This window comes from Galeopterus variegatus, unplaced genomic scaffold (assembly GCF_000696425.1).
Source record: "Galeopterus variegatus unplaced genomic scaffold, G_variegatus-3.0.2 Scaffold129, whole genome shotgun sequence".
Lineage (NCBI taxonomy): Eukaryota > Metazoa > Chordata > Mammalia > Dermoptera > Cynocephalidae > Galeopterus > Galeopterus variegatus.
This window is the reverse complement of record NW_007726240.1, coordinates 966,756-982,208: the sequence shown is the minus strand read 5'-3', so window position 1 is coordinate 982,208 and position 15,453 is coordinate 966,756. Positions and strand designations below refer to the sequence as shown.

Below are 15,453 nucleotides of genomic sequence, written 5' to 3'. Positions count from 1 at the left end.
AAGTCAGCAGTACCCAAGAAGTCCTCAGACACTGTAGGCTCGAACTTACATCTTCATACAGAACTAAAACCCCTTTCTTTATTTTCTCCCTTTATTCCATTTGCTATCTCCCTTGGGGTAGTTTCTCACTGAGGGTGATGGTATTAAGCTGATCTGTTTGCTTTTCACTCTCTTGTACCTTTGGTTTTGTTTCTAGGTAGAGAATGTTTTTCTTAAAATAATTTTTAGAATAGTTTCCTTTAACTTTTAATGTGGAAACATTCAGCACTGATTGAAGTTAAGATGATACTGTAGTCATCACTTAGCTCCAGCAAGAAGCAGCTCCTGCTAAACTTCTTTAGTCTGTCTCCTCCACTCGACCCCTTGTCAGACTCAGACTCAAAAGGCCATGGGCCTTAATCTAAAGATTGGTCAGTAAATGTAATTTATAAATTTTAAGTTAAACAACATGTTTAAGATGTGGAGTTAATATTTTAACCAATTTTTTGAGGAACAAATAGGTACAGGTCCCAGTTGTCTCAGATTAATAGACTGAATTATAAAGTAACAGCTTGCTCAGTATTAATTTGAGTGGTGTGACATTGAGTTTCCTCCAACTAATACTGTATGCTTCAGGTGGACAAACTCCATTTAAAAATAGTGAGTGGAATGATTATGAAAATAAACACTGAAAGTTTTATCCATGAGCTCTATTTTCAAGCAAATTCTTTGGAATATAAGTTAGTAAACCATTTGCTACCATGTAGGGAGAAACTTTATTTTAGATCGGGGAAGACATTACTAAGGGGAAACATAATTGCTGTTTTTAAGTAGAAGAGATATTATACTTGTGTGCTATGTCCTTCCAGATACAAAAATTAGTCTCTGAATGGAAGATCTACAGAAACAAATTTTAATTCAATGTATACCATTAGTATATCAACATAATTTCATTTGCCATTTATGGAACATTGACTTTGTACCAGAGAGCAATGTAGGTATATTACCTGTATTATCTCATTTAGCCATCACAGTAACCTTTAAGATACATATTATTATCCTCATCTCACAGATGAAGAAACTGAAGTTCATAGAGGTCCAAGGTCACCTAACAAGTGCCCAAGATTTTAAAGCGCTCACACCTTTCTTTCTATGCAATCATTAGTAAAAGTGTTGTACCCTTAGTCATTTCAGATTTGAATTAAGAATATTTAAACTTGACTCAGTACTTCTGCTTGTCAAAAAGAGAAAGACTCACACCTTTCTTTCTATGCAATCATTAGTAAAAGTGTTGTACCCTTAGTCATTTCAGATTCGAATTAAGAATATTTAAACTTGACTCAGTACTTCTGCTTGTCAAAAAGAGAAAGAAAAAAAAACATTTAGCAGGCTGAGCAAGGTTCTCCTGCTAATAACTCTCTGACCTCTTTCCCTGATCTTGGTCCCTGGTCCCACATGTATTTTGGATGTTTGATTTAGGGGTTCAAGCCATCTTCCCTGGAAATCACATTGAAGCACTTATTTTAGGAGTGGGAAATTATCTTTCACTCAACCTCCTTATGGCTTTTTCATTAGAAAAAACGTGTTTATAATTTCATTAGAAAAAGCATATAGAGGGCTGGCCCGGTGGCGCACTGCTGCAGTGCGCCGCTTGGGAGCGCGGCCGTGCGCTCCTGCCGAGGGTTCGGATCCCACATACAGACCGGTTCCCACTCACTGGCTGAATGAGGTGCGGCGCAACACGGAGGGTTGCGATCCCGTTGCCGGTCCCGGTCCGGTACAGGCGCGACACTGAGGGTTGCGATCCGTTGCCGGACATGAAAAAAGACAAAAAAAAAAAAGAAAGAAAAAGAAAAAGCATATATATAATTTACCTGTGAAAAAACAATTTCAGATGCTGACTTGGGACGCTGTCTCACGGCAGACGGTCTTTACCTGTATACTACTAACTCAGTTGGAAGAGGAGTAAGCAAATTGGGATCTGGATTACATGGTACTCTCAGGTCAGTTCCATGGAACTTGCCAAATGATTTGGCTGGAACATCTTCCTCCTTACATAAATCTCTGTGAAGAAGACTTTAAGGGTGTATCCTGACTCCCTGTAGACTAGTAACTAAATAACCAGTCACAACTAATTCCAGTGAGTCCAGTCTTCTCCTATTGCCACCTCTTCCCACCTTGTTCTGTTAATGCATTTTAGCTTTGTTTTGATTCTGAAGAGTTTAGTAGCCCTAAAATCATTGTTTCCAGTGAGAAATTCCTCTATGACCAGGATTTCTGTAACAATATAAGTGACTTCTCTGTGTTGGTAAAGGAACATTTTTCTGGTTAAGTCTTTTTGCACTTGGATTTGTCATTGGCTTAGCAGTGATTTTCAGTTGGGATATAAGATCAATGAGTTGCTGCTAAAATAACCCACGGTTTGAGAGCAACATATATATTTAGTTAGAACTTTTCCCCAACTTTTTCTCCTCTCTAACTCATTGTGGAAAATTAATATTTGCCATAGTTTGTCAGTCCCAAAGTTAATGTAATATATTCACTCCCCTTCAGATGTTTACATACTTAGTCATTTTTTAAAATTAGGTGGAAAATGTTATTTGTGTTTGCTGTAGCTCATTGTGGGGTTTCTGACACAGCCCAGTGATTTAGCCTTTGTACCTTTTTTCTTCCATAGAGGTTTTGTGTACTGCCGGAATGAGGAGCTGGAGCCAGGATGGGTGGCTTTTGGCAGTGGCTGTCTTCTCCATCGGCCTGTATCTTTTGATAATAAACCTCACTCCCTTTTCCAGGCCATTGACCAGAACACCCTTCAGGTAAACAAAAAACCAAGGCACTGTCTTTCATATTTTGGAGATAGTAAAGGAAGTTCCTGACATCATCAGAAATAATCATAATACAGTTGATATATTTTCCTCACAGAGTGGCATCCTTTTAATTGTTAAAGTTTGGGCATTCTGTTTTTTCTTTAATGTCTTAGAGTTTTCCCACATGATCTGAGTGAATGCTCTCTAAGTTTCTAAGACCAACAACAAACTTTTATGATTAAAAAAAATTCTAGACAGTCAAAGATGGTATAAATACTAGCTGGTTTTTGTTTGTTTGTTTGTTTGTTTGTTTTACCAGATCTATTCTGGGAAAGCATCATTTTCCTACTCAATTTGTTCTGAACAGCCTTTCTGTGGGAAAGGGGACTTTGAAATGAGTTTAGAATAAAATCATTGTGTGTTAGATTAAGAGCTCATCTTTAGTGCTCTCTTAAGCACTCTATCAGGGCGCTTGCTACTTTATTCTGGAATTCCCTGCCCCATGCACACCTTTAGGTCCAGACCCTGTCTTACTCATCTTTATATCCCTAGAACATAACACAGTGCCTGACCTTTGATTGATGATAATAACCATTGGGTAGTAAATAACATTTATCAATATCTTTCTTTGTGTCAGGCTCTGGCCTAGGCAATTTGCATACACGTCCTCTCCCTACCTGGTGTAAGTATAATAGGTTCATCTTACAGATAAGGCAACTGAGGCTAGACACCTTGTAAGCACTCAGTGTTTATTGCTGAATGAAGGAATGCGGCTCAGAGAGGTTAAGTAACTTGCCGAAGGCCACACAGCCAGAAATAGCAGCACCAGAACTTGAACCCATGGTTCTCAGCTCTAGAGTTTGCGATCTTTACACTTCAAGTTTCTGCCCTTCAACCAGAGTTGAATTGAACAGTTAGAGTTACCATCTGTAGAGTAAGTACCCTGAAAGTAGTCACATCCAAGAATTAAGTGGAATGTTTCATCTCTTTTTGTCTGTCACTCAACTGTGCCTTTCCTGGAGAACAGAACTGTGCTTTTCCTGTCACTCAACTGTGCCTTTCCTTGTTTGCCATTGTCATCTCCAGAGCACATAGTCAGTACTCAGTAATTGTTTGATGAATAAAATGAACAAATTAACAAATAGATACCCGATTGACATAATTTCTTGTCATTAATTGCAGACAGATGAGAATGTCTCATAGTATTTGAAATAGAAGTTATAAGCCTAGGAGTTAAACAGATGTTAAATCTCAGAATATGGTTTACATCTGAAGTAATGCTAGTTTCCTCTGTATTGCTGCAAAAAACTTTGACAGTGTCCAAGAGAGCAATGCTGCAGGTCACTAACTAGATATGTGCATTGGGAGCAATTTAGAGGTAGTGTAGGCCAATAAGTAATTGTCAACTTTCTGGACTTCCTGGCACTACAAGTTCAAAGTGCAGTTATAACAGTTAACTGAGTTTTTACTTTTGAGGTAGACAAAACAAGTCTGGAAAAAAGTTCATATGAAATGAAGCTGAGAAGTCAAAAGTAGCCTTAGGAAAACTAGTGACCCACTCAAAGATATGGAGTAACTGAAAATCGTTCTTACTGTTTCCTGAAGGCATCTGACCTTCTCTGATTATTTTTATTTGGGGTTTTTCAGCTCTTCTATTCTTGGATTTTTTTAAAAACCTAGTCAGCAGTTTTCTTGGTTCTCATTTTCCCGCATTTTAAGTACTTACCTCTGGCAATGAAAATTAGCATGTACTACACATTTAATGTGAAATGCAAAGTTTATTTATTCTGCTGAAGCTGAAGGATGTTTAGTATTAGAAACACGTGCTTTCATGTCCGATATAGAGAATTGGTGTTTATCTTTTCCTCCTTATGGACTCGGTGAATTTCAATAAGCCTTCATGTGCTAAGTTATGATCTGTTATGGGCCTTCATTTTTTTTTTCTTACTTCATTTGTCCCTTCCCCTTCTCCCTCTTCTCTGCTTTCCCTCTTGTCTTCCTACTGCCATCTCTTTTTTTCTTCCTTCCATATTTATTAAATGACATCGAGTTAGGCTGTGAATTAGGTGCTGGGCATATGAAGATGAATAAGACATAGTTCCTATCTTTTGAATATAATTGATGGTCTTAAATTCATTTACTAAGGAAATTTCAGAAAGTACTATTTCTCTAAAACTTTGTTTTTTATAAGTATTTGATAAAACACACATGCATAGCAGATTCAAAGTGTTTAGTAAATACTTTCCTATTAGAATGTAATTTGAATTTATCTCAAGAATCTTTTCATTTGTTGCATGGCTATTCATATTTATTTTACTACCATTGTACAAACTTTTATATTTTTACTATGTAATCTTTGTACATTAATCTTAGAGATAAATATAGTTCTATTTTGGTCAGGAAGCCTATTGTGTTCGCATCTTGGACTTAATAGCATTAAGGATGAGCTGATAGGATTGATCAAAATATATGTGGTGCTCTAATGAAGACTTCCTCCCTTTCATGTGCAGGTGTGCCAGATGGTGCCAATGCCAGCCAATCACCTCCCTGTTGGCAGCACCATGAGCACCGTGCACCTTTCTTCAGATGGCACTTACTTCTATTGGATCTGGTCTCCTGCCAGTCTGAATGAGAAAACACCTAAGGGGCATTCTGTCTTCATGGACATTTTTGAACTTGTAGTAAGTTTGACTTTCTCACTTCACATCTTTACAGAAACATTTGTATTTGCTTTCTTTTTATATTGGTATACAAAGACCCTAAGAACCTTGCAATATGTACAGTGTGTTCACTGTTTCCTTAAAATTGATTTTTCTCTTGAATATCTTTGAAGGTTTCTTTGTTTGGAGTTGTATGACATAAGTACAGCTCAGCTTTCTGAAGGTTAATCTGTTAACAGAGAGGAGATAACATTATTTAATGTGTAGACAGTGAGGTGTTTAAGTAGAAATGCTTATGGGGCTTTTGGAAATGTGGGACTAAATTGCAGTAGCAAGAATGGTCTATAGAGAGAAATTGGGAGAGATGACAATGAAAATTGTGAGAAGGCTTTCGTCCATTAGATAGTAGCTGAATGCTCACTGACAGCTAAGTAGCATTCTGTCTAGATGCTGGGAATGCAGTGATGGGCAAGGTGGCAGGGTTCTTGCTCAAGTGGCACTTGTGTTCTTTCTCCAGAGTTGAGCAGGTTGGGGCAGTGGTGGTGGAGAGACAGAAAAATTAACCATAAACAAGTGAGCAAATAGATGGACAAGATCATTTTAGGTAGTGAAGGAAAAGTAGTAATTAACCAGATGAGGAAGTTGGGGAGTCAAGAAAGGAAATACATCCCATGAAGAGGAGAGCACAAGTGCAAAGGGGCAAGAGTGAGCACATCTTAGGAGATGAAAGTGGGCCAGCGTGGCTGGAATGCAGACAAGGAAAGCTTGGGGTAAGAAGAGGCTGGGAGCCAAGGTGGTCTGGATCTTCACTGTCCAGTGCAGTAGCCACTAGCCACTAGCAACATTCCACTATTTAAATCTCAGTTACTCAAAATTGAGTAAAACTAAAACTTTAGTTGCTCAGTTTCATTAGTCACATTTCAAGTGCTCAGTAGCTACATGTGTCTAATGGCTACTGCCTTGAACAGCAAAGATATGGAACATTTCCGTCATTGAAGAATGTTCTGTTGGACAGAGCTGGTCTGCATAGTATTTGTCGAGACTTATAAAAGAAACAATTGCCCCAAGCCAGGTCTGTGACAAAACCTTTTTCCATGTCGTAATTTACAACCTCCTTCTGGGAAGAAATTATCATTCCTGGGGGAAAAAAAACAAAACACTGAAGCAATTTTCTAATAAATTTTAATGGGATTAAAACTTATTCTGGGAAACCAGTCATCCATCCTGCCAGCTGACTTATTAGTCAGGAGAGTAGTAACATTTAACTGTACATTCTTTTTCTATCAAGTCTCACTGTATTCTCTAACCATTATCTTTTCTTATAAAATCTCCCTGCTGGAGTCAATCTTTGAATTGGTCTGCCAGAAACTGAACATAAGTTCATAGTTATCAGAAAAGCTTTTTTTGTTGTTTATTTGTTTTTAAACAGACTTACCAGCTGTTTAAAGAATTTAGGTCTTTATTCTAAGAATAATGGGACCATTGAAGAATTCCCCCTTTCCCTGAAATGCTTTTGTTAAATTAAAAGAAAAAATTGTAGGGCCAGCTGTGGCTCATTTGGGAGAGTGTGATGCTGATAGCACCAATGTCGCGGGTTTGGATCCCTATATGGGGATGGCCGGTTAGCTCACTTGGGAGAACATGGTGCTGACAACACCAAATCAAGGGTTAAGATCCCCTTACCAGTCATCTTTAAAAAAAAAAAAATTGTATCAAAGGAGTCCACACACATAGTTGGAAACATCAGGTAGCACACATGGGCTTGTATAGCAAGAGCCCCTTGCTCTGTCCCTCCCCATCCCCCAGCATGCTTCTCCTAGGCAGTCACTTTAATGGTTTCAGCTTTTAGTTTTCCTGGTGGCTGCCTTCAGAACTCTAAATAAAATGCTTATATTGCTGTTTCTTGATTTATGAATTCCAGATATTGTTTGTTGTTGGGTTTTTTGGTTTTGGCTCTGATAAATGAGGATTTGGTTCAGTTCCTCCTCTTTATTTTCTTATTCCTCCCAATGTAATTATTTCGTTTAGTTTAGTTCTTCTTTGTATTATCTTTGTACAGTAATTGATGGTTAAGCCTTTCTTGTTCATCAACTCTAGGTAGTATCTCTTGTCCCCCACTTTAGAAGATGCAGAGTGTAGCGTCCCTTCCTATCATTCAGTGTGGAGAAAGCCAAGACTAAAAGTATTTGTTCAGGGGAATACCAAGAGGAAGCAAGAGGATTTACCCCTACCCAACCTCAGAGTATCTTAGGAATTGGAGCCATCAGCTGTGGCATAGAGCCAGTGAGAGACAAGGGTTGTAGACTGAAGGTTTACACAAGGGCCTGCTGGCCCCCTTCCAGGTGCACACATCTGCACTCGGATGCTGGCTGCCAGGCAAAAGACCAGACATTTATTTTCTGAAGAAGCTGAATGATCCTGGAAAAAAGACCTCTACATACTGTAGTTGGGGTTCATCTAAGGCAAAGCCTTGCTGCCCTGGTGAATCACCCACAAGTGATGTATTCCAAGAAGCAAACCTCAACCATGTCCACAGAATTCCTGATTAGTGCTGAATTGTTAAAAAAGAGCAGACCAAACAAAAACCCAAACAAACAAAACCCACAACTTTGGAGAGGGATGTGTGTAGAAGGGAGGGGAATAGGTAAAACAAGGTTGGCAAAATATTGATAATTATTGAAGCCAGGTGATGGGCACATGAGAAGCTTATTATACTGTTCTCTTTTCTTTTGTGTACATTGAAAATTTTTTCTAATAAAAAGTTTTAAAATTAGAAAAAAAAAAAACATAACCAAGGATCACTAGACAAATAAGGAAAGCCTCCAATATGAAAATTAAAAATTAGAAAAAGAAAGTTTTAAAAAGCTAACAGAAGGAATAGAGCAAAACTTTATAAACACTAAACACACTAAACTTTATAAACACACCACTCTGAGATATGAGAAGATATTGCATTCATAAAACAGAACAGGATGTCATAAAAAAAGAAGTATCAAAAAGCTGGGCAGTTAGCTCAGTTGGTTAGTGCATGATGCTGATAACACCAAGGTCTGGGGTTTCATCCCTGTACCAGCCAGCAAAAAAAACCCAACAGAAACAAAAACAAAACAGAAAATGAGAAAGAGTTCCTGGAAATTAAAACTATGTTTATCAAAATTTTAAAATTAATAAAAGAGTTAAATATAAGAAGAGATCTCCCAGAAAGTAGGGCAAATAGATAAAGAACAGTAAATATGTAAGAAAAGAGAAAAAATGTAGTGGAGTGACCCATCTAAAGTCTTGCTGATAGGAATTCCAAAAAGAGAACAGAGTAAATAAAGAGGAGGACAAGGATCAAGAAATAATACAAGAGATTTGGAACCAAGATGGCAGAATAGATGGTCCCTAGCATCGCTTTCTCCCACAGTCAACCAATTTACAACTATTAAAAAGCAACAACTGCCAAGCTGGGGCCGCTAGAGCTCAGGGGAAGAGGAGGATAGACCCACAGAGTTCATGAAGGCAGGAGAAGCTACAGTGAAAGAAAGGACTGCTCCCACCGTTTTGAGCCCCTGCTACTTCAAGGCTGGCCCTGGTGAGCACACAGAGCAAGAGCTGGCAAATGCCACTGTTGTGAAGTTGCTTGGAGGCTGCAAGGGAGAGTAGGGCTTTGGTGGTCCCCTAGGCCAGCAAGACCACTAACAGCATTCCTGTGGATCCATAGAGGAGTGAGGGGCCACAGACAACTGGAAAAGGAGTCACTCAGAGGCCAGCGAGTCTTTGCAAGGGACCGGTGCATGGCCCATTCCATGGGAAGTGTTTGGAGTGTGGGCGGTGGGGGAGATGGACCCACCGGGGGAACACTGGGGCACAGCATGGACAGCTGATCTGCCCTCCAATCGGCACAGGCCCACTCAGTGTAGACTGGTCAGGAGTATAGAACTGCAGGGGATGCAGTTTGCTGAAAAGACTCAGGCCCAGACAGTTTCCACACAACCCAGGTGTATTGGACCTCACAAGACCCAGAATGGCTTACAAAGCCAACAGTTAAAAGCTGAGCTGCATAAAAAGCCTTCCCCAGAGAATCAGCAGCAAAGCAGCAATTTAGCTCAACCACAGGGTTCAAGTTCTGGTCCCCACAGAAAGTTCCCCCGTTTTAGAAGTAAGCAAAGGACAACAAATTAGTTCCAGTGCAGAGTTTAAGTGGTGGGGGCAGCTAATAATCCAACACAGAACTGAAAGAACATGCAAAACACCAAAAGATCAAAGTTCTGATATGAACCAGTAAAGGTCCAACACCACCAAAGAACACCTATAAAACCTAGAAGAACCGGAAGCCCCAGGCTCCCAAGCTAGGGTTGGGGGAGGGCCTCAGCCACCGCACCCGCCCCCGACCTCTGCATCTAGCCCAGCAGTGACCACTGAGCCACGCCCAGAAGCACCCCAGGCTCTCCAGCTGGAGTGGTGGGGGACCAATGGCCTCAGCCACACCCACCCAATGTCCCCATCCAGCCCAGCGACAACCACCGAGCTGCCACCTGAAGCATCCTGGGCTCCCCAGCTGGGGTGGGGGTGGGGTGGGGTGGCTGAGGGCTTCAGCCACGCCCCCCTGACATCCACATCTAGCCCAGTGATGACCACAGAGCTGCCACTGGAAGCACCCAGGGTTCCCCTTGCTGGAATGAGAAGGGTGCCACAGACCTCGACCACACCCCCTCTTCTCCTCCCACCATATTCTCCTCCCCTTTCCGCTCTCCCCCTCCCCCCCAACTGCTCCACAACAACATCTTAGAATGTAAAATAATAATAATAATAATTAATTAATTAAAAAAATAATACAAGAAGCAATTCAGACTAAAGGACTTTGGTGTCTAGATTAGGAGATATCTGGCACAGTGAATGGAAAATGCCCACACCATGGCACATCATGAAATTTCAGATTACCAGGGATAAAGAAAGGATTCTAAAGCTTCCAGAAAATTTTTAAAAATCGTATACAAATAATGAGGAATTAGAAAAAGCACCAGGCTATTCAGTAGCATTCCTGTATGCAAAAATGGAACAGTGCTTTCAAAATTCTGAGGGAAATTGATTTCTAACCCAGAAGTCAGTATTCAACCGAAGTATTAATCAGCTATAAAGAAAACAGAAATATTTCTAGACATATAGTTATGTAATCAAAACCCCATATCTGCCCTGGAGAAAGTAGAACAACTAAAATAGCCCCTGCCTGCAACATGAAATAAAAAGTTGGGGAGGAAGGAGCCTGCTTTAGATTAAAAGAAAAACCTTTGAGTCATTTTGGGAGTCTGAAGCAAAGAAACCAAATGTAAAAAAACTTTTTAAAGATAATCTGAAATTTGAATGTAAAAGTATTAAGAGTATTAGATGAAACCAAGGGGTTAGTTATCTTAATTTACTTTTTAGGTATGATAGTGGTGTTGTAGTTATATAAGAAAATGTCCATATTTTTTAGAGATGTTTAATGAAATATTCAGAAGTAGAATTACATGATATCTGTGATGTGCCTTAAAAAAAAAGGAGGATAGGTTAAACAGGTGTGGCAATATCTGGACAATAGTTGAATCTGATTGATGTGTATATGGAGGTTCATTATACTAGTCTCTATTTTTGCATATGTTCGAAAGTTTTCATCATTAAAAAAATTTCTTTTAAATCTTCACCAACCACTAATATTACACCTTTTCTAAAATGCTAATTTGGGAAGCTAAACATAGATAATCTGGCTTACCGCCTAAGGTACTTCGACAGAATGGAACACTGGGTAGCCATTAAAAGTATGAGGTAGATCTGCATAGACTGAATTAGATTAATTTCTAAGTTATACTGTTTAGTACAAAAAGCTAGGTTCAGAACATTGTGTGTGTTCATTACCTGCTGTGTAATAAAAGGAGTTGGAGGGCACAATTCTTTCTGCAATTGTCCTGCTGGTGTATTAACAACTTTCCTCTCTCAACGGATGATTCACCACAGCATATAGATACATTAGAGTATATCCCATCTTGAAAAAATGAAAACATCTCCCTTCACCTATACCTACCTCAAGGATACTCCCCTATCTATTGGCTCCCCTTTACAACAAAATTATTGAAGGGGTTTATTATAACTGGGTTCTTTTGTGTGTTTTTTTTTTTTTTTGTCCTTTTTGAGACCGGCTGCACCGTGCTCAGCCAGTGAGCGCTGTGAGTGCACTGGTCATCCCTATATAGGATCCGAACCCGCGGCGAGAGCGCTGCTGTGCTTCTAGCGCCGCACTCTCCCGAGTGCGCCACAGGCTCGGCCCATTGTTTGTTTTGTTTTTTATTCTTACTGTTTTTACTTCCTCTCCTTCTATTCTTTCTTGAACCCTCTCTAGTCAGTCTTGTATCTTCATCACCAAAACAGCTCTTACCAAGTTTACCAATGGTTTCCACATTGCTAAATTCAACGGTCAACTCACAGTCTTCTTTTTACTTGACCTTGTAGCAGTATTTGACGTGGTTGATCACTCCCCCATTCTTGAAACTCTGTTTTCATTTGGCTTGTGTACACCCCATGGTGCTTCTCCTACTCACTGGCTATTCTTTCCTAGTCTTACCTCCAAGACCCCTTCTGTCTGCTCTGTCTACTCGTACTCCTTAGTTGATCTCATCCTGTTTTATGGCTTTAACCACCTCTATATGCTGATGATGCTCAAATTTGCTTCTCAGCCCACACCTGTCCCCGGAACTCTAGGTACATATTGATGTGGGTGTTTGTATGTGCACAGAATATTTGACTTTTCCAGTTAAAGACCTGAGAATCACCTCAATCTAAATATGCCCCCAACCAAACTCCTAATTTTATCTCAGATCTGATCCTCCTGAAGCCTTTCCCATTTCAGTTAATGGCATCTGTGTCCTTCCAGTGCTGGCTGGACCTTTGATGTTACTCTCAGCTCTTCCTTCTCCTGCCACCTCCACCAAATTCCATGTCTAATCAGTAAATGCTGTCAGCTCTACCTTCCAAATGTATCCCACATCTCATTACTTCCATAAAGGCGCTGCAGGATTTGGGCTCCCTCTGCACCTACCACTCTCCTCCTTGTTCACACCACTCCAGCCACAGCCATCTTCCTTTATGTTACTCAAACACAACAAGTGTGGTCCTGCATCAAGGCCTTCGTGCTGGAATGTCAGCCTGCAGATAACCATGTGGCTTGTTCTCTCACTTCTTTTAGGACTCTGCTCAAAAATCACCTTGTCAGAAAGACCTTTTTGACCATGCTACATAAAATATTTTGCTTTTTTTTTTTGTCTTTTTTTGTGACCGGCAATGGATCGCAACCCTCAGTGTCGCGCCCGTACCGGACCGGGACCGGCAATGGGATCGCAACCCTCGGTGTTGCTCCCGCACCTCGCTCAGCCAGTGAGCGGCAGGTCTGTATGTGGGATCCGAACCCTCGGCGGGAGCGCCACCACACTCCCAAGCGGCGCACTGTAGCAGTGTGCCACCAGGCCGGCCCCTACATAAAATATTTTGTAGAAAATAAAAGTCCTGTTCCTCCTTATTCCCTTTGCCCTACTTTGTTTTTCTACTTATTACTACCCATTTATTTGCTTATTTATTGACTGTCTCCCCTACCTGGAATGTCAGCTCCAGGAGGGCAGGGATTTTTGACTCTTTTGTTGACTGCTGTGTCCCCAGCACCTAGAACAGTGCCTGGCACATAGTAGGTACTTACTAAATACTTGCTGAATGAATGAAAGGAAACATCATAAGAAACTGGTAGTATTGGGCCGGCCCGGTGGCGCACTGGAGAGTGCGCCGCTTGGGAGTGCGGCGGCGCTCCCGCCGAGGGTTCAGATCCCATGTGGAGACCGGTTCCTGCTCACTGGCTGAGCGCGGTGCGGGTGCAACACCGAGGGTTGTGATCCCGTTGCTGGTCCTAGTCATGAATCAGCAAAATAAAGAATTTCAGGACTAGAACTTTATGAATTATCTCATCTAAAGCCTCATTTCATAGATAAATATTTTTTTTCTGAATCATCCCAGGTAGTTCACAGGATGGCTCTGGCTAAGCCTTATAATTTGTGAATTTTGAAGCAGGTAATTTTATTATCTATTCAGTAATTTAAATTTTAAAAAAACATCCCTTACAAGAGATTTTTTTCCCCTGGCATCTTTATTTTGTGGAGTGCTTGTAATCCTAACCCACTGTATATATATGAAAGTTCCATACAACCTTGCTTACGTGAGTCCTGCATACTTCATGCAGTATCCCCTAGTATAGATCGCTATGTCTGAATCTAGAGAATAGAATAGTGGTTGCTAGAGACTGGTGGGGGGAAGAGGAGGGAGTGATAGGGAGAGGGTAGTCAGTGAATACAAAATATTAGAGAGATAGGAAGAATGGAATCTAGGGTTCTATAGTAAAACAGAAAGAATACAGTTAACAACAAAGTACTGTGTATCTTTGAATAGCTAGTCAAGATGATGTTGAATGTTCCCAACAAAAAGAAAGAAGTGATAAATGTTTGAGGTGATGGATATACTATGCACCCTGATATGATCATTGCACACAGTATGAATGTACCCAAATTTATTGTACTCCAAAAATATATACAATTATCATGGATCAATTAAGACAAATAAATTTAAAAGAGAGGAAAAAAGAAAAATTTAGAATAGAATAGTGGTTACCAGAGGCAGAGAAAGGGAGGAGGGAGGGGGGAATGGGGAAAGGTTGGTAGACTGGTACAAAGTTACAAAGTTTACAAAGTTACATTTAGATAGGAAGAATAAGTTCTGGTGCCCTAGAGTGACCATAGTTAATAATATTGTGTTGTATATTTCAAGATAGCCAGAAAAGAGGATCTTGAATGTTATAAACACAAAGAAATGATAAATGTTTAGATGATAGATATGCTAACTATTCTGATTAGATTATTATACGTTATATGCATGTATTAAAACAACAAACTGTACCCCACAAACATGTACAATGAAAAAAATTAATTTTAAAAAAATAAAATAAAATTTCTGTATTTTACAGTGATGCACACTGAAATAATATAGGGATAAAATGACATATTTGGAAGAAATGAAGCAAATATGGCAAAATCCTGATAACTTGTATTTAGATGATGAATAAATGGACATTACTTGGGGGGTTTTTTGGTACCTATTTTTGTATTATGAAAAATTTCATAATAAAACATTTTTTAAAAGAATACAGCATGAAGAAGGGGCAAGAATGGAATCAGTAGGAGGCTACTGCAGCAGACCAGAGAAAGATAACAGTGTGTTGGACTGAGGGTGAAGTAGTGGTAAAGAGTGAGCAGATTCAGCATATATTCTTTTTAGAAATTGGTGATACACCCTTATATTGATACTAATAGTGATGTGTAGCATCCAAAGCTATCTGTAGATTCTTTAAATGCTAGAACTTAAAATAATAATTAGTTATCCATAAACAGAGAGAATAATGGTGACTTTTATTTTCTTATTTATAGTCTTCTTTTTTTCCAGATTTCTAAGAGTGACCGTATTTAAGTTTTATAATCAGGAAAAAAGATTTACCATTGAAAAATATTTGGGACCTTGAACACCATCTGTATTCTTCCATGGCATCATTATTCACGAAATAATTAGCCAAGTTTGAATTACAAAATAGGCCTCTTGGTACCTAGGATTGAAAGAAACAGATTGAAGCATGACTAAAATGAATAGGTAATCAGGGATTAGTTTTATTTGTCTCTCATAAGAATTTCTTATGAACTCAGAATGGAATTAGATAACTAATCATTATAAAATGTAGCCTATAGAAATATACCTAGGAATTGATGCAAATAAATAGAATGTAGAGAATATCCTGCCTAACTAACTTAAATTATTATTAACATTAACAACCTCTAATGTTTGTCTCACAGAAGTTCTCTGACTTTGAGGGTATTTCAGTTGTCTACTACTGCTCCACATACCACCCCCAAACTAAGTGACTACAAGCAACAGTAATTTATATATTGACTGGGTTCAGCTGGGTGATT

General features: G+C 39.5%; 1 protein-coding gene across 1 annotated transcript in view; it reads left to right on the top strand.

The window, feature by feature from the left end:
- LOC103603981 overlaps nt 1-15,453 on the top strand; it is a 40,824-nt gene that overhangs the window by 10,111 nt on the left and 15,260 nt on the right. The window contains exons 5-7 of the mRNA XM_008588568.1: nt 1,874-1,982; nt 2,657-2,795; nt 5,297-5,467. Of these exons, the coding sequence (XP_008586790.1) occupies nt 1,874-1,982; nt 2,657-2,795; nt 5,297-5,467 (419 nt within the window). The remainder of the gene's footprint in view (nt 1-1,873; nt 1,983-2,656; nt 2,796-5,296; nt 5,468-15,453) is intronic.